We start from the raw sequence: 24,929 nt of genomic DNA, 5'->3' as shown, positions 1-24,929 counted from the left end.
GAGGGTGGGTTTGTCTGCGGGCTCCCTGCTCCGCTCTGTGTGTCTGTCGAGGGTGGGTTTGTCTGCGGGCTCCCTGCTCCGCTCTGTGTGTCTGTCGAGGGTGGGTTTGTCTGCAGGCTCCCCGCCCGCTCTGTGTGTCTGTGGAGGGTGGGTTTGTCTGCAGGCTCCCCGCCCGCTCTGTGTGTCTGTCGAGGGTGGGTTTGTCTGCGGGCTCCCTGCTCCGCTCTGTGTATCTGTCGAGGGTGGGTTTGTCTGCAGGCTCCCCGTCCCGCTCTGTGTGTCTGTCGAGGGTGGGTTTGTCTGCGGGCTCCCCGCCCCGCTCTGTGTGTCTGTCGAGGGTGGGTTTGTCTGCAGGCTCCCTGCTCCGCTCTGTGTGTCTGTCGAGGGTGGGTTTGTCTGCGGGCTCCCCGCCCGCTCTGTGTGTCTGTCGAGGGTGGGTTTGTCTGCGGGCTCCCTGGTCCGCTCTGTGTATCTGTCGAGGGTGGGTTTGTCTGCAGGCTCCCCGTCCCGCTCTGTGTGTCTGTCGAGGGTGGGTTTGTCTGCGGGCTCCCCGCCCCGCTCTGTGTATCTGTGGAGGGTGGGTTTGTCTGCGGGCTCCCCGTCCCACTCTGTGTGTCTGTGGAGGGTGGGTTTGTCTGCGGGTTCCCTGCTCCGCTCTGTGTATCTGTCGAGGGTGGGTTTGTCTGCAGGCTCCCCGTCCCGCTCTGTGTGTCTGTCGAGGGTGGGTTTGTCTGCGGGCTCCCCGCCCCGCTCTGTGTGTCTGTGGAGGGTGGGTTTGTCTGCAGGCTCCCCGCCCGCTCTGTGTGTCTGTGGAGGGTGGGTTTGTCTGCCAGGCTCCCCGCCCCGCTCTGTGTATCTGTCGTCTGAGTTTGTTTGGTTTCTCTGCCGTACAGCATTCTGCTGAGCAAACCTGCCACATACGTCCATCTTTCCTCCTGTGGACGGGCTTTTGGGCTGCCACCAGGTTTTTGCTTTTAGGAATGGTGCTGCTGTGGTCTGTGCACACACCTCTGGCTGTGCATGTGTGTTCCTCTTAGGTTTGTACCTGGAAGTGGATTTGCCGACTCCCAGGGCACGGAAGAGAGATGCCTGCGAACACCCGCACTCTCGCTGGCTCTCCAGCACTTAGAATTCCGGGGAGTTCACTTTTGCTGGCTGAGCAGGAGCGAAGGGGGCCTTGCCGCGCCTGGATTTGCACTTCCTGGTCACGGGTTATGATGAGCATCGTCTTCTGTTCTGGCCATGTGGGTTTCCTTTTCTGTGAAAAGTGTCTGCATCTTTTTGCTCATTTCTCTTTCCCTTTTGAAACCATCAGAACTCACAGAAAGTTTCAAGGATACTGCAAAGAATTTTCTGTTCTCCCTGAGCCATTGGCTTAGGCCACCAGCATCGTGTGTGTCATCCCAAGTACGTGTGTGAACGTCCTGCAGAGAACGTTCTCCTGTAGCCCACAGCTTCCCGTCACGGCAGGGATGTGCTCACCGGGACACAACTGACACCTGGTGCTGGGCCGGGCTGTCCCAGAGGTGCCGTTGGAGAAGCCCCTGCTCAGAATCGCCCTGCATTTAGTTGCTGTGTCTCTGTAATCTCCTCCGCCTGGAATACCCTCAGCCCCGCCTTGACTCTGCTCTTCTTGATGTTTTGAAGGTTCTGAGGCACTTTCTTCGTGGAACGCCCCAACACTCATGCTGTCTGTTTCCTCACAGTGAGGTTAGGCCGTGCAGCTCTCTCTGTCGAACATGTGGTTTTGATTTGCCTCTTTGCTGAGGGGGCTCAGCTCCAGCACCTGGGGCAGGTTGCACCTGCTCTGTGGAAAGGCGAGACCAAGCACACATCCTGCTCCTCATCAGACTTGCAATGGACACCTGCACTTATGTGTGTGTGGACTGCACAGTTTCTATGTGTGTGGACTCCACAGTGTCTGTGTGTGTGTGTGTGTGTGTGTGGACTCCGCGGTTTCTGTTTTATTTGAGTTATCATTAGTTACTGTCACTTACTGTGATGTTCACACTGTCTGTGATTTGGCCAGCGAGGGACCTTTCAGACTGGCCTCCATGCCCTTTGACTAGGCCCCACGACCTTGGAGGACGTCTTGCTCCTGGAACAAGGACTGTGGTCTTGCGGCTGCGGGCTGCTCTCGGCTCTGGAGATCCTGGCCAGCAGTAGCCGTTTGCTGCCCTCTGTGCCGGCCGATGTGTCCAGCAGGGGGTCTGGCAGCAGTTGGAGTGCTTTGCACACCTGAGCAGCACGGCCCAGGCCCCATGGCTACGGCGTTCTGGTCACTCCTCAGCATCACAGCATCTGCCTGTCTGGCTGCAGAAGGTGACCAGGGCATGCCGAGTGTCGGGGGCATCATGGACCTCAGGCCCCTTACCCAGGCCTGACCCACACCAGGAACCCGCAGCTTCCGCAGGCTCAGCCCCGGGGGCATGTTGACACGCGTGGATTCGCCCCTGGGCCAGAGTCCTCTTCTCCTGGTGGGGTTGGGGCCCTGCACAGTTGCCAGCTTTTCCCTCCACACACAGAGCCCGGTCTCTACACAGGACACAGATGTTTATCCCTCAACAGCTGCGGCCCCCCCACGCAACCCACCTCACTTGGAGACTGGAGGCGGATGAGAGAGGGCTCTGCTGGCCACGTCCGCGCCTGTCTCGTGCGTGGTCTCGCGAACTCCATCTGAACTGCCGTGTGGTCTTGGAGGTGACTTGATTTCCAGTTGAAGAAACTATTCGGGAAACCGTGGAGCAGCACCTCTAGCAGGGAGTCGATGCTGAATTCAGAAGCAGGGCCTGCCAGCCTGGAGGACTCCGCGCGGAGGCTGCTGCTGAGCTGGCCAGTAGCTGCGGCCGGGATCACCTGAGGCCTGCGCTGGGGGCTCCTGTGCAGACGACCAGGAGGGCCGCTCTGCTGCCCGAGCACATCAGGGACTCTGCCTCCAGGAGTGGACACCTGGAGCCTCTTGTGTGTTCACCCCTGTTTAGCCTTTAGGTCCAACAGGAAATGTGGGGACACAGGACCTCGTATCAGGCGAGTCCTCCCCACACTGTACCCTCCGGCGTCTCCGGTGTTAGAGACACACGGTCCGGCGTTTTCTCTGGCGAGGTAGAAGGAACCGGTGCAGAATCAGTAGGGGAGGAGGCACTTTTAAATGGCTAATTTGCAGAAAATCGAGAAAGGCAATTTCAGCCTCCTTTGTGATGAAACACTTTGTCCCACTGCTAGTGAGTGTTATAGAAGCGTCGGCCCATTTAACCCATGAAGGTTGGGTTTCCACTTTCCCTTCCAGCTCTTCGCTGCAGCTGCTGGAGGTCGGGAGACGTGGGGGCGGAAGGAAGGAGATCTGGCGCCTCCCCAGCACGCGTCTAACAGAAGGGGGACACGAGGCCACATGCTTTGTCTTGGGTGGTTTTGAGAGCAGAACGTTTCGCCACAGAGCATGGTGGTGACCAAGAGATTCCTGAATCATGCTGTTTTCCCTATATTTAGAATGGCACACTGGTCAGTAACTGATTAAATGCAGATGTTGCTAGCTGAGTGAGGAAGTGTGTTTTTCCTCATCTCTTTATCACATGCCACCTGACTTCTATATTTGACTTGTCGGCTTTAGCCTGGAATTGTTTAGAAAAGAATGTTGGTATCAGCTGTATAGAATCTGCTGCAACTTTAGAAAAGAGCGGAGAGGAGCCAATGTGAGTTCACGCTGGTGCAGGTGGGGCGGGGACAGTGCTGAGCTAATGTGAGTTCACGCTGGTGTAGGGGGATGGGACAGTGCTGAGCTAATGTGAGTTCACACTGGTGTAGGGGGATGGGGACAGTGCTGAGCTAATGTGAGTTCACACTGGTGCAGGTGGGGCGGGGACAGTGCTAAGCTAATGCGAGTTCACTCTGGTGTAGGGGGATGGGGACAGTGCTGAGCTAATGTGAGTTCACGCTGGTGTAGGGGGATGGGGACAGTGCTGAGCTAATGTGAGTTCACTCTGGTGTAGGGGGATGGGGACAGTGCTGAGGTAATGTGAGTTCACGCTGGTGTAGGGGGATGGGGACAGTGCTGAGCTAATGTGAGTTCACGCTGGTGTAGGGGGATGGGGACAGTGCTGAGCTAATGTGAGTTCACTCTGGTGTAGGGGGATGGGGACAGTGCTGAGCTAATGCGAGTTCACTCTGGTGTAGGGGGATGGGGACAGTGCTGAGCTAATGCGAGTTCACTCTGGTGCAGGTGGGGCGGGGACAGTGCTGAGCTAATGCGAGTTCACTCTGGTGCAGGTGGGGCGGGGACAGTGCTGAGCTAATGTGAGTTCACTCTGGTGCAGGTGGGGCGGGGACAGTGCTGAGCTAATGTGAGTTCACTCTGGTGCAGGTGGGGCGGTGTCTTGATGAGCAGAAGTTTTAAATTTTGATAATGACCATTTTATCACTTAAAAAAAAATAAGATTTGTGCTTTTTGTGTCCCGTCTAAGAACCTAAGAAACCTTTGTCTGCCCCAAAGTTTTCTTCATTTTCTCTTGGATGTCTTCTATTTTTATCTTTTACATTGAGACCTGTGGTTCATTTCAGGTTAGTTTTTGAAGATGGTGTATATGGGGGCTGAGGATTGTTTTTCCTGGATGATGTCCAGTTTTTCCAGTATTCCTGTTCTTTCTCTATGGAATTATCTTGGCACCTTTGTTGAAAATCAGTGGATCCAAAAAAGCATAATCTATTTGATCTATTTCTGTGCTCTGTTCTGTTCCACTGATCTTTATATTTCTCTTTATACCAATTCCACTCTGTCTTGATTACTATTACGTGATTATTCTAGCAGCTGCAGTAATAAAACTACAGTGTAGCTTTATAGTAAGTCTCAAAATCTGGGATTGTAAGTCTTCCAGCTTTGTTCTTCCCGCTCTCAAAATGGTTGTGTTGGTTTTTTTCGTTTTTTTCTTTTAGGTCCTTTGAATTCTGCAAAATTTTAGAATGAACTTGTCAAGCCTGCTGATTTTTATTTGGATTACATTGAATCTATAAATCCACTTGAGGATCTTAGTATTGAGTCTTCTAATCCGTAAGATAGTATATCTTTCCGTGTATTTATGCCTTCTTAAATTTCTCTGTGGAATGTTTTGTAGTTTTTAGGGTATGGGTCTTCAACATAAATTTAATAAAATATATCTCTAAGTATTTTGTGGGTTTCAGTGCTATTGAAAAGTGGTATTAACAATTCATTTCCAAGTTTTATTGCTGCAAATATGCTACATTGGCTTATTCTAGTAGAGGTTTTTTTTGCATATTCTTTACAATTTACTATGAAATGATTATGTCACCTGTGAATAAGGATCCTTTTACCCCTCTCCAATGTCTATTCCAATCTTACTTATTCCACGTTCTTCGTTCAGTTCATTATACTGACTAGGACCTCCAGTACAGTGTTGAACAGAAGTGCTTCTAGCAACAACCTCATGTTCAAAATTCTTGTTTGTTTCATCATTTTCGTGACGAAGAAAAACACAGAAGAGCACAAAACACAAATGTCCATAAAGTATCATTAAAGTATTGTAAAGCAAATATTCATGTAGAGCACAAATGTACATAAAGCTTCATAAAGCAAATACTCGTGTGGGACACAAATGTACGACTCTATAAAGTGTCGTAAAGCAAATATTCCTGTGGCCACCGTAGAAGATAACCACCTCGGAAGCCCCTTTCTCGCCTCTTCCCAATGACCTCTTTCTCTGTCTTCCCCAAATTAAATGCAGTTGGTTCTCGTGGGTCCCAGCAGAAAACTCGGGGTGTTCTCCAGTCCCCGTCCTCACAGATCCCTGAACCCCGTGTTTCCTTCCAGCCCTGGGAGCGGCAGAAGTGCCATGCGGGGGTGGCCTCTCCCGCACTGCGTCAGAATCAGTGACTCTTTGAGACGCTGGTTTTAGAAATAACCGGGTGGTCGGGATGACCATCACCTCCCCTGGGGCTGACTTTGGCTCCCGACGGGCAGGTGGGCTGGTGGCCTGGCGGGCTGGGCCCCGAGACCCCATCACATCCCCGGGGGCGTCCTGCTCACCTCTCTGGGCTTCTCCGCTGCAGACCTCGGTCTTTGGTCCTCGTGGCCTTTGTGGTTCTCCAGTGCCTTTCAACAGGCATTTTGTTTTGTTTTAGTATTTTTCTAGCTTTTCCAGCTATCCTATGGAAACTATTGTTCTGAAGCAACTTATTCATCCGTTCCTGGAAGTGGACTCGGCACCTGGGTTTTCTGGGACTTGCCTGGCCTGGGCTTTGTAATTGTGTGTGCTGGCGTCCTTATCGGTCTCAGAAATTTCTCAGCCGTCGTTTCTTCAAAGTTTGCTTGTTTCCAGTAAGCTTTTCTCTCTCTCTTTCTGGGACCCTCTTACGCTTTATATCGCTTTGGTTTTTCTTCTTTTTTTTTTCCCTGCTTTCCATCTTCTGGTCTTTCCATGCTGAATGCTGAATAATTTATTTTGATATATGTTCAAATTCACTATCTCTTTAGAAAATCTGTTTTTCTGTTAAATTTGTCTGTGTTATGCTTAATTGGGATTTGTCTTTTAGTTCTAATAGTTCTATTCTTGGCCGGGCGCAGTGGCTCACACCTATAATCCCAGCACTTTGGGAGGCCGAGGCGGGTGGATCACCTGAGGTCAGGAGTTCGAGATCAGCCTGGCCAACATGGTGAAACCCCGTCTCTACTAAAAATGTGAAAATTAGCCGGGCGTGGTGGTGGCATCTGTAATCCCAGCTACTCGGGAGGTTGAGGCAGGAGAATCGCTAGAACCCAGGAGAAGGAGGTTGCGGTGAGCCGAGATTGCACCATCGCACTCCAGCCTGGGCAACAAGAGCAAAACTCTGACTCAAAAAAAAGAAAAAGAGTTCTATTGTTTAAGTTTGTCTTTTAGTTTTTGTGTGTGGTAAAATGTGTATAACATAAAATTTACCATTTTAGCCATTTTAAGTGCATAGTTCAGTGGTGTCAAGTACAGTCACATTGCTGTGCAGCCTCTGTCGCCTCCGTCTCCAGATCTTTCCCGTCTTCCCGAAGTGAAGTTCTGTCCCCATGAAACAGCCCGTTGTCGGCCCCAGCCTCTGGCTTCCACCCTTCTACATCCAGTCCCCATGACTGGCTCTGCTGAGGGACCTCCTGTGACAATATTTGTCCTTTTATGACTGGCTCATGTCTTATATCTTTTCGTTTTTTAAATACAACTTGCGTAGATTTTTAAAATATTTTGTGCGTGATAATTTGAATATATCAAGTCTTTTGTTGTCTGGTATTTTGTCTGTTTTTACTTGTAAGCCTGGCTGTCTTTGCGTACTGGCCATTTTATTTGAACCGTTCTCTGTGGAGTAATTTGACGCCCCAGGGTTCTCCTGCATCACAGACTCTGTCCTGCCTCCGTTGTGGCCACGTAGGCCAATTCCCCCGGGTGGTCAGGATCAATCCCCGGGCCAGCACAGACAATCCCTTTCTGGGCGTGGACTCAGAGGCATGAGGAGCCCACAGGGGCCGGGTGGGGTCTTAACTTCCATTCTGGAGGCGGCGGCGTGCGTCTCCTGGTGGCAGTGTTCCTCCCCTGGGACTCAGACCTCTCGGCCTGTAGACCACAACGTCAGGGGACAGGAAGCAGGAGCTCCCCTAGTACATCGCCAGGGGTGACAGTGAGTGCCACTCCCACGTCCGCCGCTCGATTCCTGGCCCCGTGAGCCCTGGCTGGGGAGAAACAGCTCCACGTCCCAGAGGCCCATTCGGAGCCAGTGCGGCCCTCACCGCAGACGGTCCCGCTCCACGGTGGTGGCAGGTCCTCACCACAGCCAGCAGTGCGTGGGAGCTCTTGTTCTGCCTAATCAAGTACACTTGGAATTGTCAGCGTTTTTTATTTTTCCTTCTCCGCTGCATAACTAATTGCATTTCTCTGATGGCTGATGAGGTGGTTGGTCCACTGGAAATCCTCTTGTCTGAATGGCCTGTTCAAGGCCCTTGCCTGTTTTGCTGTTGGATTGTCTATCGTTTTCTCACTTGCTTGTAGGAATTGCTTTATGTGAGTTTAAAATATGTTCTTGGGGCTGGGCATGGTGGCTCAAGCCTGAAATCCCAACTCTTTGGGAGGCTGAGGCAAGAGGATCAGTTGAGGCCGGGAATTTGAGGCTGCAGTGAGCTATGATCGTGCCGCTGCACTCCAGCCTGGACAATAAAGCGGGACCGTATTAGTCCATCCATCAATCAATGCAAACAAACAAACGGAAAGTGTGTTCTTTACTGCAGGATGACGTCATGATGCCCCAGCGGGTGAGGCTGCAACACGAGGCTGCCGTTCAGCACCCGTCGAGCGTAAGTACTGGCCTCCTTAGTGTCGTTACTACCTTTAGTGAAATTACCACTGTGGTTTTTTAAATAAAGAGTTTTCCTAGGGGTGGAAAGAATCAGGCTATGGTGAGACTGCCAAGTCATGGAGAGGGATCTGTGGCCGGCATGTCTCTGAGCCCTGGAGGGTGTTTTCCTTTGGAGAAAAACACACCCCTGATTTTTTCTCCTGTTATTTTCATAGGGTGCAAAGGTGGTTGTGTTGTTTGTTTTTAATCAGTGTTTTAGAAGCTGAGCACCTTAGACATGAAAACACAGGCTGAGAGCTATACCGTGTTCTCAGCTAAACGTTTTTCTTATTTAGACGACCTTAAATTATGGTTTTTATCTTTAGAATGGCTTCTCGGTTTGCCCCTCCAAAGCCAGGCTTCCTCGGGCCCCTCCTGAGCCCAGCAGTGCCCCCTAGGCTCCTCCATCCCCCACCGCAGATGGTGGGGACACATGGCCCAGGGATCCCTGGAGCTGGTGTCTCAGCCACCGTGAGGCTCCTGCTGGCTTCAGGGAAGGTGACTGTGTCCTCAGAGATCTCACTCAAGTTTTAGAAGACTTTGAATCACAACGGTGATCACTTGGGTTTTAACACCAAGGGATCCATAACTGTCCAGCGCCCACAGTATCCGTCCCCCAGGCAGTTTGGTGCTCACCCTGGACAGGCCCTTCTGCCCTCCCTCCGTGGGGCTGTGCGTCGTGGGCACGTGTACGGTTGGGTCACCACACGGTTCAGTCACGGCCGGCTCTGGTCACATCCCAGTCAGGTCACAGACGGGCCCGGTCACAGCAGGGTCTGGCCCACACGGTGCTGGGAGCCCGGCTCCCCACAGAGTGGGTGCTCGCGACGGTTCACCCTGTGGGGGGTCAGGGGCAGGGGGGCAAGGGCAGGACTAGTGTGCTGGGGGCGTCTGAAGGGGAGGGCCTGGGTGTTGGAACCAGAGGGGGTTGGGAGGGGGGAAGGGTGTGGGGGTTTGGGGGGGGCAGCATTTAGGGAGAGGGGAGTTGGGACGGGGGCAGGGCTGGTGCGCTGGGGGTGGGCGGTGCTGGGGGTGCAGCCGGCTGCACGGAGGTTTGCGTCTCACGTGAGGCAGGAGACAGACTGAGACACAGACCACCTTCTCGGATGCAGAGGGACCCACACGGTTGCCTCCTTTGGGGGTGTGTTGGGTCCTGGGCTCAGTGGCCCCAGCGTGGCTGCAGGGCCTTCTGTGGGGGCACATTTTCTGTGAGGGCAGGAGAGAGCTCTGTGGCTTGTAGCAGATTCTTAAAAGGGTCACGTGTTTACAAAGTTTAGGAACCACAAATATGTCTGAATGTTTCTCCTTAGCAACCACAAATATGTGTGAGTGTGAGAGCATATCCATGGCAGTCGGGGCCACAGGCTCCAGAAGTCAGTTTCTGGAAGTTTACAGGCATGGACTACCTGGGAGAGACATCCAAGAGTGTCTGCGTGTCGGGCGGGACGGGGGGTCCAGGGATCTAGGGATTAGGGGTGATTTCTCCCCCAGCCACAGGTGCTGTGGGGTTTCAGTCACGTGGAAACAGAGAGTGATCACAGACGGTTTTTCCAGTCCAGTTCCTTTGTGGGGAAAAATGGGGGAAAATGTCCTTCGGGATGGACTTCTGTGGACAGCTTATGTGAGGAAAGTGCAGAGTCTGGGGTTTCCAGGAGGGCCTTTCGCAGAGAGGTGTGAGATATCGCACGTGGAGGCTGGAGAGGAAAGGGGAGTCCCTGCCACGTTAGCTGCCCGACGGCTCCCTTTGCGTCCCTGCTCTTGCAGCTGTGTGGTCCTGTGGACTGAAAGGTGGAGCAGACCCTGTGCCAGCCCATGAGCTGCAAACCGTGGCTGGACTGAGCCGTCCGTATGTGAGGTGCCACAGCGATTTTTACACAGCTAGAAATGATAGTTGCCAGCTATTTAGAATCCATCATACAAACGTCTAAGGAATTTTGTTATGAGTGTTGACATTTTAGTGGAGGAGATACTTTCAGATATGTTTTCATTTCCATACTGAAAAACAAGCCCAGATTGGCTTCATTAATGGAGTTGCCTTTGGCAGTTCTTCATGTCATGTGTTCAAATGAGCTGGGATACTTACGGATACCAGGAGTTCGTGGCATGTGTTCAAACGAGTTGGGATTCCCCACAGGAATGTGGGGAAAATGCACATGGTCAGTTTGTCTTAATTGTAATAAGACAACCTTAATTTCCATTTTCGTCGATGATTTTAAACCTTTTTCTTGCTACTCTTCTCACTGCCTTCGCTGATGCTCTGTTGTGCACTTGGGAGAGAAGCTTCTGCTCCAGGTGCCTCCTCTTCTCCCAGTGGCGCAGTTAGGTAGAGCATCCACACCGTTTCTCCACGTCGAAGCTCTTCTGGAGGAAACTTAGGGATGTCATCACAGTTTTGTTTCACTAAAACAAAGTCAGCTTTAGAAAGGCTGTTATTGCGTGGCTGCATTTTTTAGAAATCATGACCTACAAAAATCTTAATTTGCAGTTGCTGGTTAGTGGTTACGTGAATTACATTGTGTAGTTTGTCTTGAGAGAATGAAATAAATGCTGAGATACTTGTACTTGGTCGTTGTTTTCTTAAGATCTTTTACAAGAAACCAGCTAATTAGGAAGGACCTTTGATGGCAGCTTTCATAAATCGTGCATTTGCATGTAAATAAATCACTGCAGAACTTTAGGAATCCTGCATGTAGGGCACCATTATGCAAGGTTAGCAAGAACAGGGAACCCGTATTGCGCCCTGTAACTTGCCCCTGTTCCTGAGGGCCAGCTGACCCCCGTCCTTCCTCCTCCTTTCGCCCCGGCTGACCCTTGGATTCCTGACGCTGTGCACTCTGGTTTCCCGCCTCTGTGCCTGTGCTCAGGAGGCGTCGGAGAGGAAAGCCTGCATTCTTGGTCACCTCTAGACCACCCCAGACCAAACACGAAGGCTGCCCTGGCTCCACCCAGCTCCTTTCCAGAACTGATCTCTGTTCCCAGTGTTCAAGACCGGTCCTCAGGGTACGACCCCATGAGAGCAGGTGCTCCACCGTAGGGTACAGCCTCACCGACCCTGTCCACTGGGATGGAGCGTGCAGGGAGGTGTAGGGAAGCGAAGCAAAGGAACAAAGACAGGAGGTTCCTGTGAAGCAGCCTGAGCCACAGCTTGCCTGTCGGGGGAATGGGTGGAGCCGCCGTGCCCTGCATCCTGGGCGCTGTTCCCCGCGCCTTACCTGTGCCATAATCATCCGGACGGCACGGCAGCCGACTCTCCCTGCTTCCACTTCTGCCCCCACAAGAAGCTGCATGTTAACTTAAATAAACAGGACTTCCAGGTGTTCTGTTTAAATGAATCCGCGTTGCACTCTGCAGCCTTTGTCTAAGGAAGTCCCGGAGCACAGGGCTGGGGCGTCAGCCCCTCTGCACATGTAGCCTGGGAGGGCCACGGCCCCCAGCCCTGTGAGCCCATGCCCAGACCGGTGGGTGACTTCCCAAGCTGGAAGGGGTCAGAACATGCCAGACTGGGCCTTGGAGAGGCAGAAGCTGTTGCAGTGACTGACTCAGCTCTTGAAGTTGGAGTGCTTGTGGGCTCTCCTCTGACAGTGCTCTTCGCTCCGGGGGCAGGGAGTGACAGAGTCACATCGGACGGGTGCCTCTGGGCTCTGCTGGGCTGTAGTTCGGGCTGTCGGCCCTGGGTGCTCCTCCTTCACCTTCGCCATCGCTGCTCAGGAGTGACAGTCGAAGCCCCCAGTGCTGGCGACTCTGGACCCTGGGGCGTGGCTCAGCAGCAGCAGTGCTGGGGGAGAGCCGCCTGCCTGGTGGTTGGACGAGCTCCCCGTGCACCCCTGGCTGCCCACAGCTCCCCACACCAGGGGCCCCCACAGCCCCACACACCAGGGGCCCCCACAGCTCCCCACACCAGGGGCCCCCACAGCTCCCCACACCAGGGGCCCCCACAGCCCCACACACCAGGGGCCCCCACAGTCCCCCACACCAGGGGCCCCCACAGCCCCCCACACCAGGGGCCCCCACAGCCCCCCACACCAGGGGCCCCCACAGCTCCCCACACCAGGGGCCCCCACAGCCCCACACACCAGGGGCCCCCACAGCTCCCCACACCAGGGGCCCCCTCAGCCCACCACACCAGGGGCCCCCACAGCTCCCCACACCAGGGGCCCCCACAGCCCCCCACACCAGGGGCCCCCACAGCCCCCCACGCCAGGGGCCCCCACAGCCCCCCTCCCCCGCAGCCCTCCTCCCCCACAGCTCCACACCAGGGGCCCCCACAGCCCCCCACACCAGGGGCCCCCACAGCCCCCCACACCAGGGGCCCCCACAGCCCCCCACGCCAGGGGCCCCCACAGCTCCCCACGCCAGGGGCCCCCACAGCCCCCCACGCCAGGGGTCTCCACAGCCCCCCTCCCCCGCAGCAGTGGACAGCAAGTCGTTCACTCCAAGGCAGTGGCCCCAGGGAGCTGATGTTAGTGTCAAAAATGCAACTGTTTTCTTTTCTTTCCTTCAGTGTAATTTAGAAGCTGACTTCTTGAGTCCGTTCCAGAAACGTGTCTTTCTGGGAAGGGGCCCTTCTGAGCTCTCTCTGCGTTCCTAACGCTTTGCCTCCCGCCTCAGCCCAGCCCCTCCTTCCTCCCTCGCACCCAGCGCCATGCACCGAGGGTGCCTCACCCGGGTTCACCCAGACACACTTGACCCTCCTGCACTGCCCATTGGAGGTCTCGCCCCTTTGCTGTCTTCAGGACTCAACCTCTGTGGCGAATCCACAGGGAGCCTGAGCTGCAGCCCCAGCAGCCCTGAGGTCTTTAGAGCCAAGTGCCCTGCAAACTGTGCCAGGCCGTGCAATGGGGGGGACTCACCTCAAGGGTCTCAGTTCCTTTCTGTGTGGGGGGCTTACCTCGTGAATCTAAGTTACTTTTTTTTTTTGAGATGGAGTCTTGCTCCATTTCCCAGGCTGGAGTGCAGGGGTACGGTCTCGGCTCACTGCAACCTCCACCTCCAAGGTTCAAGCGATTCTCCTGCCTCAGCCTCCTGAGTAGCTGGGATTACAGGTGTGCACCATCACGCCCGGCTAATTTTTTTGTATTTTTAGTAGAGACGGTTTTGTTGGTCAGGCTGGTCTCGAACGCCTGACCTCGTGATCCACCCGCCTCTGCCTCTCAAAGTGCTGGGATTACAGGCGTGAGCTACCATACCCGGCCCTGAGTTACGTCCCAGCCCTGAGTTATGTTTTATGATGGGGGACTCACCTTGAGGGTGTGAGTTTCCTTCTGTATGATGGGTTCACCTGGGGGTGTGAGTTTCCTTCTGTGTGATGGGTTCACCTCGAGGGTGTGAGTTTCTTTCTGTATGATGGGTTCACCTCGACGGTGTGAGTTTCTTTCTGTATGATGGGTTCACCTCGAGGGTGTGAGTTTCTTTCTGTATCATGGGTTCACCTCGAGGGTGTGAGTTTCCTTCTGTGTGATGGGTTCACCTGGGGGTGTGAGTTTCCTTCTGTATGATGGGTTCACCTCGAGGGTGTGAGTTTCCTTCTGTGTGATGGGTTCACCTGGGGGTGTGAGTTTCCTTCTGTATGATGGGTTCACCTCGAGGGTGTGAGTTTCCTTCTGTGTGATGGGTTCACCTGGGGGTGTGAGTTTCTTTCTGTACGATGGGTTCACCTCGAGGGTGTGAGTTTCCTTCTGTATGATGGGTTCACCTCGAGGGTGTGAGTTTCCTTCTGTATGATGGGTTCACCTCGAGGGGGTGAGTTTCCTTCTGTGTGATGGGTTCACCTGGGGGTGTGAGTTTCCTTCTGTATGATGGGTTCACCTCGAGGGTGTGAGTTTCCTTCTGTGTGATGGGTTCACCTGGGGGTGTGAGTTTCCTTCTGTGTGATGGGTTCACTTCGAGGGTGTGAGTTTCTTTCTGTATGATGGGTTCACCTCGAGGGTGTGAGTTTCCTTCTGTATGATGGGTTCACCTCGAGGGGGTGAGTTTCCTTCTGTGTGATGGGTTCACCTGGGGGTGTGAGTTTCCGTCTGTGTGATGGGTTCACCTCGAGGGTGTGAGTTTCCTTCTGTGTGATGGGTTCACCTCGAGGGTGTGAGTTTCCTTCTGTATGATGGGTTCACCTCGAGGGTGTGAGTTTCCTTCTGTGTGATGGGTTCACCTCGAGGGTGTGAGTTTCCTTCTGTGTGATGGGTTCACCTCGAGGGTGTGAGTTTCCTTCTGTGTGATGGGTTCACCTCAAGGGTGTGAGTTTCCTTCTGTGTGATGGGTTCACCTGGGGGTTTGAGTTTCCTTCTGTGTGATGGGTTCACCTGGGGGTGTGAGTTTCTTTCTGTATGATGGGTTCACCTCGAGGGTGTGGGTTTCTTTCTGTATCATGGGTTCACCTCGAGGGTGTGAGTTTCCTTCTGTGTGATGGGTTCACCTCGAGGGTGTGAGTTTCCTTCTGTATGATGGGTTCACCTCGAGGGTGTGAGTTTCCTTCTGTATGATGGGTTCACCTCGAGGGTGTGAGTTTCCTTCTGTGTGATGGGTTCACCTCGAGGGTGTGAGTTTCCTTCTGTGTGACGGGTTCACCTCGAGGGTGTGAGTTTCCTTCTGTATGATGGGTTCACCTCGAGGGTGTGAGTTTCCTTCTGTGTGATGGGTTCACCTGGGGGTGTGAGTTTCCTTCTGTGTGATGGGTTCACTTCGAGGGTGTGAGTTTCTTTCTGTATGATGGGTTCACCTCGAGGGTGTGAGTTTCCTTCTGTATGATGGGTTCACCTCGAGGGTGTGAGTTTCTTTCTGTATCATGGGTTCACCTCGAGGGTGTGAGTTTCCTTCTGTGTGATGGGTTCACCTCGAGGGTGTGAGTTTCCTTCTGTGTGATGGGTTCACCTCGAGGGTGTGAGTTTCCTTCTGTGTGATGGGTTCACCTGGGGGTGTGAGTTTCCTTCTGTGTGATGGGTTCATCTTGCAGGTCTGAGTTTCCGTCTTTGTGGGTCAGGAGGGGCCACTTGTCTCCATTCACAGGCGTCCTCACCTCTGGACTGCCGGGCTGGGATCATCTCGAGCCTGCGCACTCGCTCGGCAGCAGGGATCCGGGCCGGGCGCTTTCTCTCCACGAAGCTGCTCAAGCTTCCTCGCAGTGTGGTGGCTGCAAGAACAAGTGTCCAGGAGAGCCTGCCGGAAGCTGCGTTGCCTTTGACAATGTAGCCCCAGAGCACCGTGTCACGTGGTATCACGCTGACCCCAGATTTGAGGGGAGGGAGCGCAGACCTCACCTCTCAGTGATTGAGGGTCAATGGCCATATGAGGAGGGCAGGCAGGGAGGGACTGTGGTGGGTAACTCAGGGAACACAGTCCCCCATGTCCCCCCACACCTCCCGTCTGTCAGTATCCTATCCTTTCAACGTTCTGACTCTTTTTTTCAGTGGAATTGCCAGATCCTGGTGGTCCCCGTATAAATTCAGAAAGAGTTCCAAGATTGCTTGTTGGGATCAACTCCACCGGCCTGCGCTTTCTGCTCCGCCTGTTGGCACAGAGGCTTTCAAATGAATTAGCTCATAACATTTCTCGAGAGCCTTGAAAGTGGCTTCTTCTAGGAACCTGGAGGGAGTTAGCCAGCCTCTCGGGTCCCGCACAGCCCTCTCATTCACATCTTAGGAACCTGGAGGAAGTTAGCCAGCCTCTCGGGCCCCGCACAGCCCTCTCATTCACATCTGCTCACTGGGTCCAGGCCCTCTGCTAGGCGCGGCACCCACAAAAGCTCCTGCCCTGAGAATCTGACGTCTCAGTGCAGGTTTAAGCGCAGAGCGCGCCTCTTCCCTGTGCCTCCTCTTGAGAGCACGAGGTCTCCTGCAGAGGAAGGTGCCGGCAGCACCGCAGCTGGGTGCTGTGGTGCCCAGGAGGGAGCAGTTGGTCTCTCTGGAATCCACGCCTTCCTACTGCTGTTTAGATGCAGTTGCATGGGAGAGAGCTTGCTGCCTTCTTCCAAGATTAAAAAATGTTGAGGCCAAAAAAGATCCTCTCACCTCCTCCGTTTGTAGACCAATGCTCGTGGCTCGTGGTTAATTAAAGTCACAGGAATTGCCAGCCTCAGGCCTCTAGTTTCACAGGATCCCCCACCCCGCCCTCACTCTTGGTGAGAGACCCAGTGTGGCTCTACCTTTCCTGGGAAGCATGAAGCTGGGGGAGTCGTGGGGAGGGGTCGGGCACGCACAGTGGAAGCAGGCGTCAACCAGCCCCCGTCCGAGAGGCGCTTCTCATGCCCCGGCGGGAGCCAGGCTCTCAGGAGTGGGTTGGCGTGTACTCACACCACCTGTCACCTACGGTTGCCTCCCAGGACCCAGCAGTGCTGGCCTCAGGGTCTCGGTGTTTGTATGTAGATGCCGAGCCTCTCTGTCTTCATGTTTTGGAACAGAGGACGTCTACCTCCAGCTTTTGATCAGCATTTTCCTTTGTCTCCCCTCAAAATCTTTTCTGTTCAGCAGTCAAACATGAGACAGTATAGACAAGACCAGGAAACAGATGCAATGGTACATAGGTAGATGCTGTGCAGGGTGGACAGAAACACACACACCAAACAGTTTAGAAATGCATCTTGGTCAGATTGGGTGTGGGGAAACCTCGCTGGGCAGGGCGGCAGCTCCAGAGCTGTCCTAATTCATAACTATTTTTAGCATGTGCTTTAGGAGAGAGACATGAAAGGTTCACAGATAGAATTCAGTAGCATATGAAAAGAATTACACAGCCATGGCCGAGTGCGTTTTGTTCCAATTAGAAAATGAGCAAAATACATGAAAAGACATTTCACTAAGGAGGGTGTACAGACAGCAAAGAACCGCGCGAAAAGATGCTCCTCGCCAGCCTTCAGGGTGCCTGTGTTAAAGCACGGTGCCATCAGAATGGAATGAAAACCGAGACACCTAGTGCTGGCGAGAGGCAGAGAAGCTGGGTCCTCATGCATCACTGAGGGTGAGAGACGGCGCAGCCACTCTGGAGACCGTTTGGAAGTTTCTGTAAAAACTAAACATGTAACTGTTCTGTGACCCAGCAGTTGCTCTCCTGGGCATTTATCCCAGTGGATTGAAGATGCTGTTCACAGAAAAACCTGAACTTGAATGTTTGGGAGCGCCAGTACAGGACCTGACTACTGTTATATGCAGCGACTGGAAGCCTGTCCTGGGAGCCGAGGAGCAGCGCGAAAGCCAGGCACAGAAGGCCGCCTCCTGCACGTTCCCGGATCACGCTCTGGAGAGCACAGCCACGGCGTCAGGATAGCACAGTGGCTGCCACTGAGGGGCTGCCAGTGGCTGTATGGGGCGCCTCGGGTCCTCGTGCCCTGGGACGTCTGGATCTGGACTCCATCGTGTCCCTTTCCTGGTGCGGCGTTGACCTTGGGTCCTCATAACGTTACCACCAGAGGAAGCGGTGAAAGGCACAGAGGGTCTCTGTACAGTTGTTTCTTACAGCTGCAATGTGAATTCACAATTTTCTCAAAGTAAGTTTAATTAGAAAAAAAACAACAACAAATGCAAACAGAAGCCTCCCCCAAGCACTTCATTAACTGCATCGGTAGAAACGAATCACTCTCTACATGTAAACGCTACACAAGTTGAAGCCAGATCCAGGGGCCTCAGATACCTCAGTGTAACTCCATCGCTTCCGAGTTAGGAGACTGGCTCACTGATACTGCTCTTTGGACCACGGTTACATTTTCACTGTTGTCTCCTTGTTGGTCTTGGGTGAGGTGGAATCAGCCGTGTCCGCTGGGACTTATGGCCTGGGCTCTGCGCTGTGAGAATGTCCACTCGGGCGGCTCTGCTGGCCCTGGGCCCTCACTTGGGGTGGGTGCTATTTCCTGCGGACGCGCCCAGGTGCCCTCTCTCCAGCCAGCTCCTCCCGCTGCAAGGTGAGCGTGAGCCCTGAAGGACCTGCCCTCCTACCTCTGGATCTCAGGAGCAGAACAGAGCCAGGGCTGAGTGCGGGGAGCCCACTCTGGGGCAGAGGTCAGGCCGGAGGGGGCCTGGTGGGGCAGAGGACAAGGGGAGGGTTGAGAAAGGCTGAGGCAGGTGATGCTCTGAGGCTCTGCAGGGCCCGGGAAGGGGTCAAGGCTACTGACAGGATGTCACCTGAGGGAGGTGGTGCTGGCCTGGATGCCCGGGGAGAGGGTTGTCGGCCCTGGAGGAAGCCGGCTGGTGGCAAGGCTCTTCTCCACTTAGGGACGCTGCTTTCCTGAAATGAATGGAGCAGGTTCAGACGGGAGGCCTGCGGACAGGCAGCGGTTTCCTCACATCCACTTTGCATGTGATTCAAGAAGTGAGTTCTTAGAAATAACTCACCTTGCATACAGGTCATTTGATTTGAGTTCATTAAGGGGAAATGTCATCTGTGACTTATTCTCAATCCAGCCCAGGGCAGCTCTGCAGTTCACCGCCAAGATGCGCGTCTGGGGGCTGTCTGCTATAGCACCCATCCTTGCTCCATATTCTCAATCCAGCCCAGGGAAGCTCTGCAGTTCACCGCCGAGACGCACGTCCAGGGCCGTCTGCTGTCATGCCCATCGTCGCTATGCTGTCCCCAAGCAAGAGCAGGCATCCCTCCTCCTCCTCGCCCTCGACTCCCGGTGTTTGCCTGACCCAGATTTGTGGCATTTCAGTTTCCTGTCTGGATATCTCTGCCTAAAACACATGAGATGAATACACACAGGTGTGCACATGCACCTGCGTACCTGACTTTGTTTTGAGCTGTTTGTTGTTGTTTTTCACAGATCATTGGTTGCCGAGTGAGGAGAGATCCCCCTAACTCCACCGAACGATACACACGTTGGATCAACCAGCTGACGCCCGAGCAGCTCCTGACCCAGGTACCTCGCCTGGCGCCTTGTCTGGGGCAGGTGCGCAGGTCGCCTCTGGGCGCCATCTCCTGCATTATGCTGTGGCCTGTTGTGTCTGCGTCGTCGTGGGCCGTGGTCCTTCTGTCCTCGCCTTCACTCACATGCCGTCAGTCGCACAGAGTGGGAGATGAGGGTGGCCCGAGCGGACACATGCGCTACGCTGGTCTCAGGCTGGCAGTTCAGGCTGGTTCAAGTTCTGAGCTGGGAAACCCGACGGCACAGGTCCACTTACACATGGAGGGCGGGAGGGCGAGCTCAGGAATCCCACAGCTAGTGTTTCAGTGTCTCCGTGTCCCGTGTGCCCCCAGCACGTTCCAAGAGCCAGGCTGCTTCATGCGATGTGGACAACAGGGTGTCCTCAGCAGTGGACTGTCCTGGTGTGAGACTGGACACGGGGCCTCCCGCAGCGCCGCCTCGGGTATGAGCACCCGGCAGTGGACTGTGCTTCTGTGAGAGGACACGGGGCGCTGAGCAGTGGGGCTGTGCTGGTGTGAGACTGGACACGGGGTCGCCTGCAGTGCCGCCTCGGGTATGGGGGGCTGCCGTCTGAGAGAGGGGACGTGGCCATTGCCACATGGGTGGCTTGTCCCTGCCATCCTCTGTGGGGCCCTTGGCTGCCCCTGGGGGAGGCAGAGACCATCTCGTGGTCATGTCATTACAGTCCTTCCCTGTACGAGCTAGCGGCCGAGGGCGGGTGTCCTGGTTACTAGGCTGCACACTGTGAATGAGGTGATGTGCTTTTCAGTGAAGTTGTGAAAATACTTAAAACAGGAACTCAGTCAGACTGTGGCTACTTTTCTAAGTAACGTGCACTTCGTGCAAACCGGAATGCGGTTCGGCGTTGCCAACCAGCTCCAGACGGCGGTCAGAGCGCTGACACCGAGAGCGGGTTCCCCGGAGGCCACGGCTGAGCTGCCACATGGGGGCAGGCTTTCTCCTGAGTGTTAGCTTTGATGCCCATGGAAGATTTTTTTTATTTTCATGTTTTTTAATTAAAGAAAATGTTCTTTTATCAGTTACATACTGTATTCACTTAAAACAATTTTAAAATAGACCTTTATGCCAGTGTAGTGTGGGAAATTAAAAAAAAAAAAAAGGGGGCTGGGCGCAGTGGCTCACGCCTATAATCCCAGCACTTTGAGAGGCTGAAGCAGGAGGATCACTTAAGCCTGGGGATTTAAGAACAGTCTGGGCAATATAGTGAGACCCTGTTTCCACGAAAAATTATCTGGGTGCAGTGGTTCACACCTTTAGTCCCAGTTACTCGGGAGGCTGAGGTGGGAGGATCGCCTGAGCCCAGGAGGTCAAGGCTGCCGTGAGCCATGATTGTGCCACTTTCCTCCAGCCTGGGCAACAGACCTTGTCTCAAAAAAAGAAAAAGAAAAACTTTATTGCATTTGTCAAAGTTATGCTTCACTGTTTTATAAAGTCAAGCAATATAAAAAATTACAAAGAAAAAATGATGTTATTGCAAACCCACCACTTGTTCCTCTCAGATGTTTCTGTGTGCAGGTCACACACCAGCACCTAGAGGGGCTCCCGTCCCCCACCCCGCCTGCCCCTCTGCTTTCCGTGACCATAGACTGGTTTACGTTTGCTGGAATTTTATGTAAATGGAGTCCTACACCTTGTGTTGACTTGAAGGATGCCGAAGTGTTCCGTCCTGGGACTTTCTGTTTCATAAAGTTCTGTTTTTCTCCTCCTTGTCCACTTTCTCATCTTCTTCCTTTTTTCTTTACAGTTTCTGGTTTGAATTGAGATCCAAAGAAGGTCCATACATTGCAGTTGTTGATAAATCCCTTTAAATATCCAGATTCCTCCATCATCCTTTTCCTTGACTATGTTGTGGACGATGTTGAATGATTTGCCATCCGTGCTTTCAGCAGTCCGGCTTCTGCTGATTGCGTCTCCCTGGTCTCATTTAACAGATTCCTCTGTCCCTGGAGTTCCTGCAAAGTAGTACTTAGAGCTAGAGGCTTTATGGGATTTACAGTGATTTGTCCATTTGTCTTGTTGATGTATATCTTTGTTGATGTATAGCTTTGTTGATGTATAACTGACATACAGCAAATGGCCCCTATTTCAAATGTACAGTTTGATCGGTTTTGACATGCATCTGTACCCCTAATGACCCACCACAGTCAACACAGTGCACATATATATCCAACACCCCAAGTTTCCTCCTGTCCATCCCGGAGCCCCCCCCACACCATGCAACCATGACCCACTTTGTGCATGTGTAAAACTCCAGCAGTTTTACATTTGCTGGAGTTTCAGGTAAATGCAGTCATGTGCTGTGTGCTTCACTGGTCTGGCCGCCTTCACTCAGCATAATTACCGTGGGTCCAGACACGTGGCTTGCTCGCAGCAGCAGTGGTGACCCTCGAACAGCGTGTTGGAACTGCACAGCCCAGGTACACGTGGGTTTTTCTCAGCAAGTGTATTGGAGAGGTTTTTGGAGATGGTTAACAGTTTGAAAAAGCTTTCAGACAAACGGCATGGCCTAGGAATACTGAAAACACTAACAAAAAGATGTGTCATGAATACATAAAATATATAGTGATTCTAGTGTTTTTAAATCGTATAATACCAAAAATTATACACAAGTCTATTATAAAAAGTTAAAATTTATCAAAACTTACGTGCGTACAAACACTTATAGACCATATATAGGGTCGTTCACAGTTTAGAGAAATTAAACAAATGTAGAGATGCAGAAATGAATCACAACTGCACAAAACTCACTGCAGTGCGTACTGCACGACTGATATTTTACAAACCCCTCCTGCCGGCACAGCCACGAGCTCAGATGCTGCGAGTGCTTAAAACGCTGGGTGAGGCTGATCATCTCCGCAAGCACAGCTCATCCCTCCAGTAAATCACAAATCACAGTAAAAAGTAATCTCTCGACCGGGCGCAGTGGCTCACACCTGGAATCCCAGCACTTTGGGAGGCCAAGGCAGGTGGATCACAAGGTCAGGAGTTCGAGACCAGCCTGACCAAGATGGTGAAACCCTGTCTCTACTAAAAATACAAAAATTAGCCAGGCGCAGTGACAGGTGCCTGTAATCCCAGCTACACAGGAGGCTGAAGCAGGAGAATCGCTTGAACCCAGGAGGCAGAAGTTGCAATGAGCTGAGATCGCACCACTGCACTCTAGCCTGGGCGACAGAGCGAGACTCTGTCTCAAAAAAACAAAACAAAACAAAAACAAAAAAACCAGTGACCTCTCACAGTTCTCACACCGTTTTAATCATGTTTAAGGCGATCCTATAAATCTTGACTGACAGACACCCTAGGACCCATACACAGTGCCACTGGTGATGCTGGAGGTGCTCCCAAAAAGCAGAGAAAAGTCGTGACATTACAAGAAAAAGCTGAATTCCTTGCTATGTACTGTAGACTGAGGGCTGCAGCTGCGGTCATTTCAGACAGATGATTCTTCTTGTAAACAGACGATGTGAACTTAGGGTATCGATAAATACTGTACGGTATTATAAATGTATTTTCTCTTCCTTGTGATTTTCTTAATAACCTTTTCTTTCCTCTAGCTTACTTTATTGTAAAAATACAGCATATAGTACATATAACATACAAAATATGTGTTAACCGACTGTTTATGTTATTGGTATGGCTTCCCATCAACAGGAAGGTATTAGTGGTTAAGTTTTTGGGGAGTTAAAACTTATACATGGATTTTCAGCTGTGCAGGGGGTCAACACCCCTAACCCCCGTGTTGTTCAGGGGTCAGCTGTGTTCTGTGGTGTGAATATACAATTTGTTTATCCACTTAGCTGTAGATGGACACTTGAGTTGTTCCAGTTCCTTGCTGTGATAAGTAAAGCTGCACATTTGTGTACAAGCCTTTGTGTGTGCATGACAGTGAACATATGTCCGGCCTTTTCTCTTGGGAAAATACTTAGAAGTGGAAGGGCTGGTTCATATGGTAGGGGTATGTTTCACTTTTAAAGAAACTGCCAAAGTGTTTTCCAAATTGGTTGCACCATTTTACATTCTCAAGCCGTGTATGAGAATTCAGTTCCTCCATACCTTTGCCAGCTCTTGGTATGATCTTTCTTTTATTTTAGCTAATCTAGTAGGTATGTAGTGGTATCTCGTGGTGGTTTTAATTTGCATTTCCCAAATGGGTAATAATGTGAAACATCTTTTCGTGGATGTATTTGCCATCCATGTATCTTCTTTGGTAAAGTGTCTGTTCACATCCTTTGCCCATTTTTGTGTTGAATTGTTTGCATTCTTATTGTTGAATTTTAAGAGTTGTTTTATATATTCCGGACACAAGTCCTTTGTCAGACTTTGTAAATATGTTTTCTGAGTCAGTGGCTTGTCTTTTCATTCTTTTAACAATGTCTTTCAAAGAGTAGAAGTTGTAATTTTTGGGCCAGACACGGTGGCTCACGCCTGTAATCCCAGCACTTTGGGAGGCCGAGGCAGGCGGATCATGAGGTCAGGCGATCGAGACCATCCTGGCTGACACAGTGACACCCCATCTCTACTAAAAATACAAAAAATTAGCCGGGCATGGTGGTGGGCACCTGTACTCCCAGCTACTCAGGAGGCTGAGGCAGGAGAATGGTATGAACCCGGGAGGCGGAGCTTGCAGTGAGCTGAGATCCTGTCACTGCACTCCAGCCTGGGAGACAGAGTGAAACTCCGTCTCAAAACAAAACAAAACGAACAAACAAAGTTGTAATTTTTGATGAAATTCAATTTATCTATTTTCCTTTTATGGATGTGCTTTTTTAGATTTAACATTTTTTTAATTATTGTGAGTACATAGTAAGTATGTATATTTTTGGGTTATGTGAGATATTTGTATAGAGGCATGCAGTGCATGATAATCACATCAGGGTAAATGGGGTATCCATCACTTCACCTCAAGCATTTATCCTTTGTGTTACAAACAATACAGTTGTATTCTTTCAGTTATTTTTAAGTGTATAAACTAATTTTGACTATAGTCACCCTGTTGTGCCAGCAAATTCTAGGTCTTATTCATTCTTTGTAACTATATATATATATATATGTGTGTGTGTGTGTATTTTTTTTTTTAACCTGTTAACCCTCCCTACTTCCTTCCCACCACTCACTACTCTTCCCAGCCTCTGGTAACCATCCTTTTATTCTCTATCTCCATGAGGTCAATTGTTTGAATGTTTAGCTCCCACAAATAAGCGAGAACGTGTGAAGTTTATCTTTCTGTGCCTGGCTTATTTCACTTAACATAATGACCCTCCAGTGCAGTCTGTGTTGTTGCAAATGCCAGGATCTCATTCATAACACTTCATTGTGTGTATGTACCACATTTCTTTATTCATTCATATGATGATGGACATTTAGGTTGTTTCCAAATATTGGCTATTGATTGTGAATAGTGCTGCAATGAATACGTGAGTGCAGGCATCTCTTTGATATACTGATTTCCTTTCTTTTGAGCATATACCCAGGAGAGGGACTGCTGGATCATATAGTAGCTCTGTTTTTAGTTTTTTGAGGAACCTCCCAACTGTTCTCCATAGTGGTTGTACTAATTTACATTCCCACCAACATTGTACAGGGGTTCCCTTTTCTTCACATCTTCACCAGCATTTGTTATTGCCTGATTTTTGGGTAAAAGCCATTTTAACAGGAGTGAGAAAATATCTCATTGTATGTTTTATTTGCATTTATTTCTCTGATGATCAGTGAT

General features: G+C 51.8%; 1 protein-coding gene across 16 annotated transcripts in view; it reads left to right on the top strand.

The window, feature by feature from the left end:
• Positions 1–24,929, top strand: part of B3GNTL1 (UDP-GlcNAc:betaGal beta-1,3-N-acetylglucosaminyltransferase like 1) — a 96,512-nt gene that overhangs the window by 26,205 nt on the left and 45,378 nt on the right. For 13 of the 16 annotated variants that reach the window (XR_008494923.2, XR_010124589.1, XR_010124588.1 and 10 more), the window contains 2 exons: positions 8,249–8,314; positions 19,094–19,189. Coding sequence is in view for 8 of the 16 variants with exons in the window: in XM_063655875.1 (XP_063511945.1) it covers positions 8,249–8,314; positions 19,094–19,189 (162 nt within the window). In the remaining 8 variants the exon portion in view is untranslated. Of the gene's footprint in view, positions 1–3,619; positions 3,690–8,248; positions 8,315–19,093; positions 19,190–24,929 lie in introns of those variants that run through there. The other 3 variants (XM_063655878.1, XM_063655877.1, XR_010124594.1) reach the window with 2 other exon arrangements.

Source organism: Pongo pygmaeus, chromosome 19 (genome assembly GCF_028885625.2).
Source record: "Pongo pygmaeus isolate AG05252 chromosome 19, NHGRI_mPonPyg2-v2.0_pri, whole genome shotgun sequence".
Lineage (NCBI taxonomy): Eukaryota > Metazoa > Chordata > Mammalia > Primates > Hominidae > Pongo > Pongo pygmaeus.
This window is presented reverse-complemented; position numbering and strand designations above follow the sequence as displayed.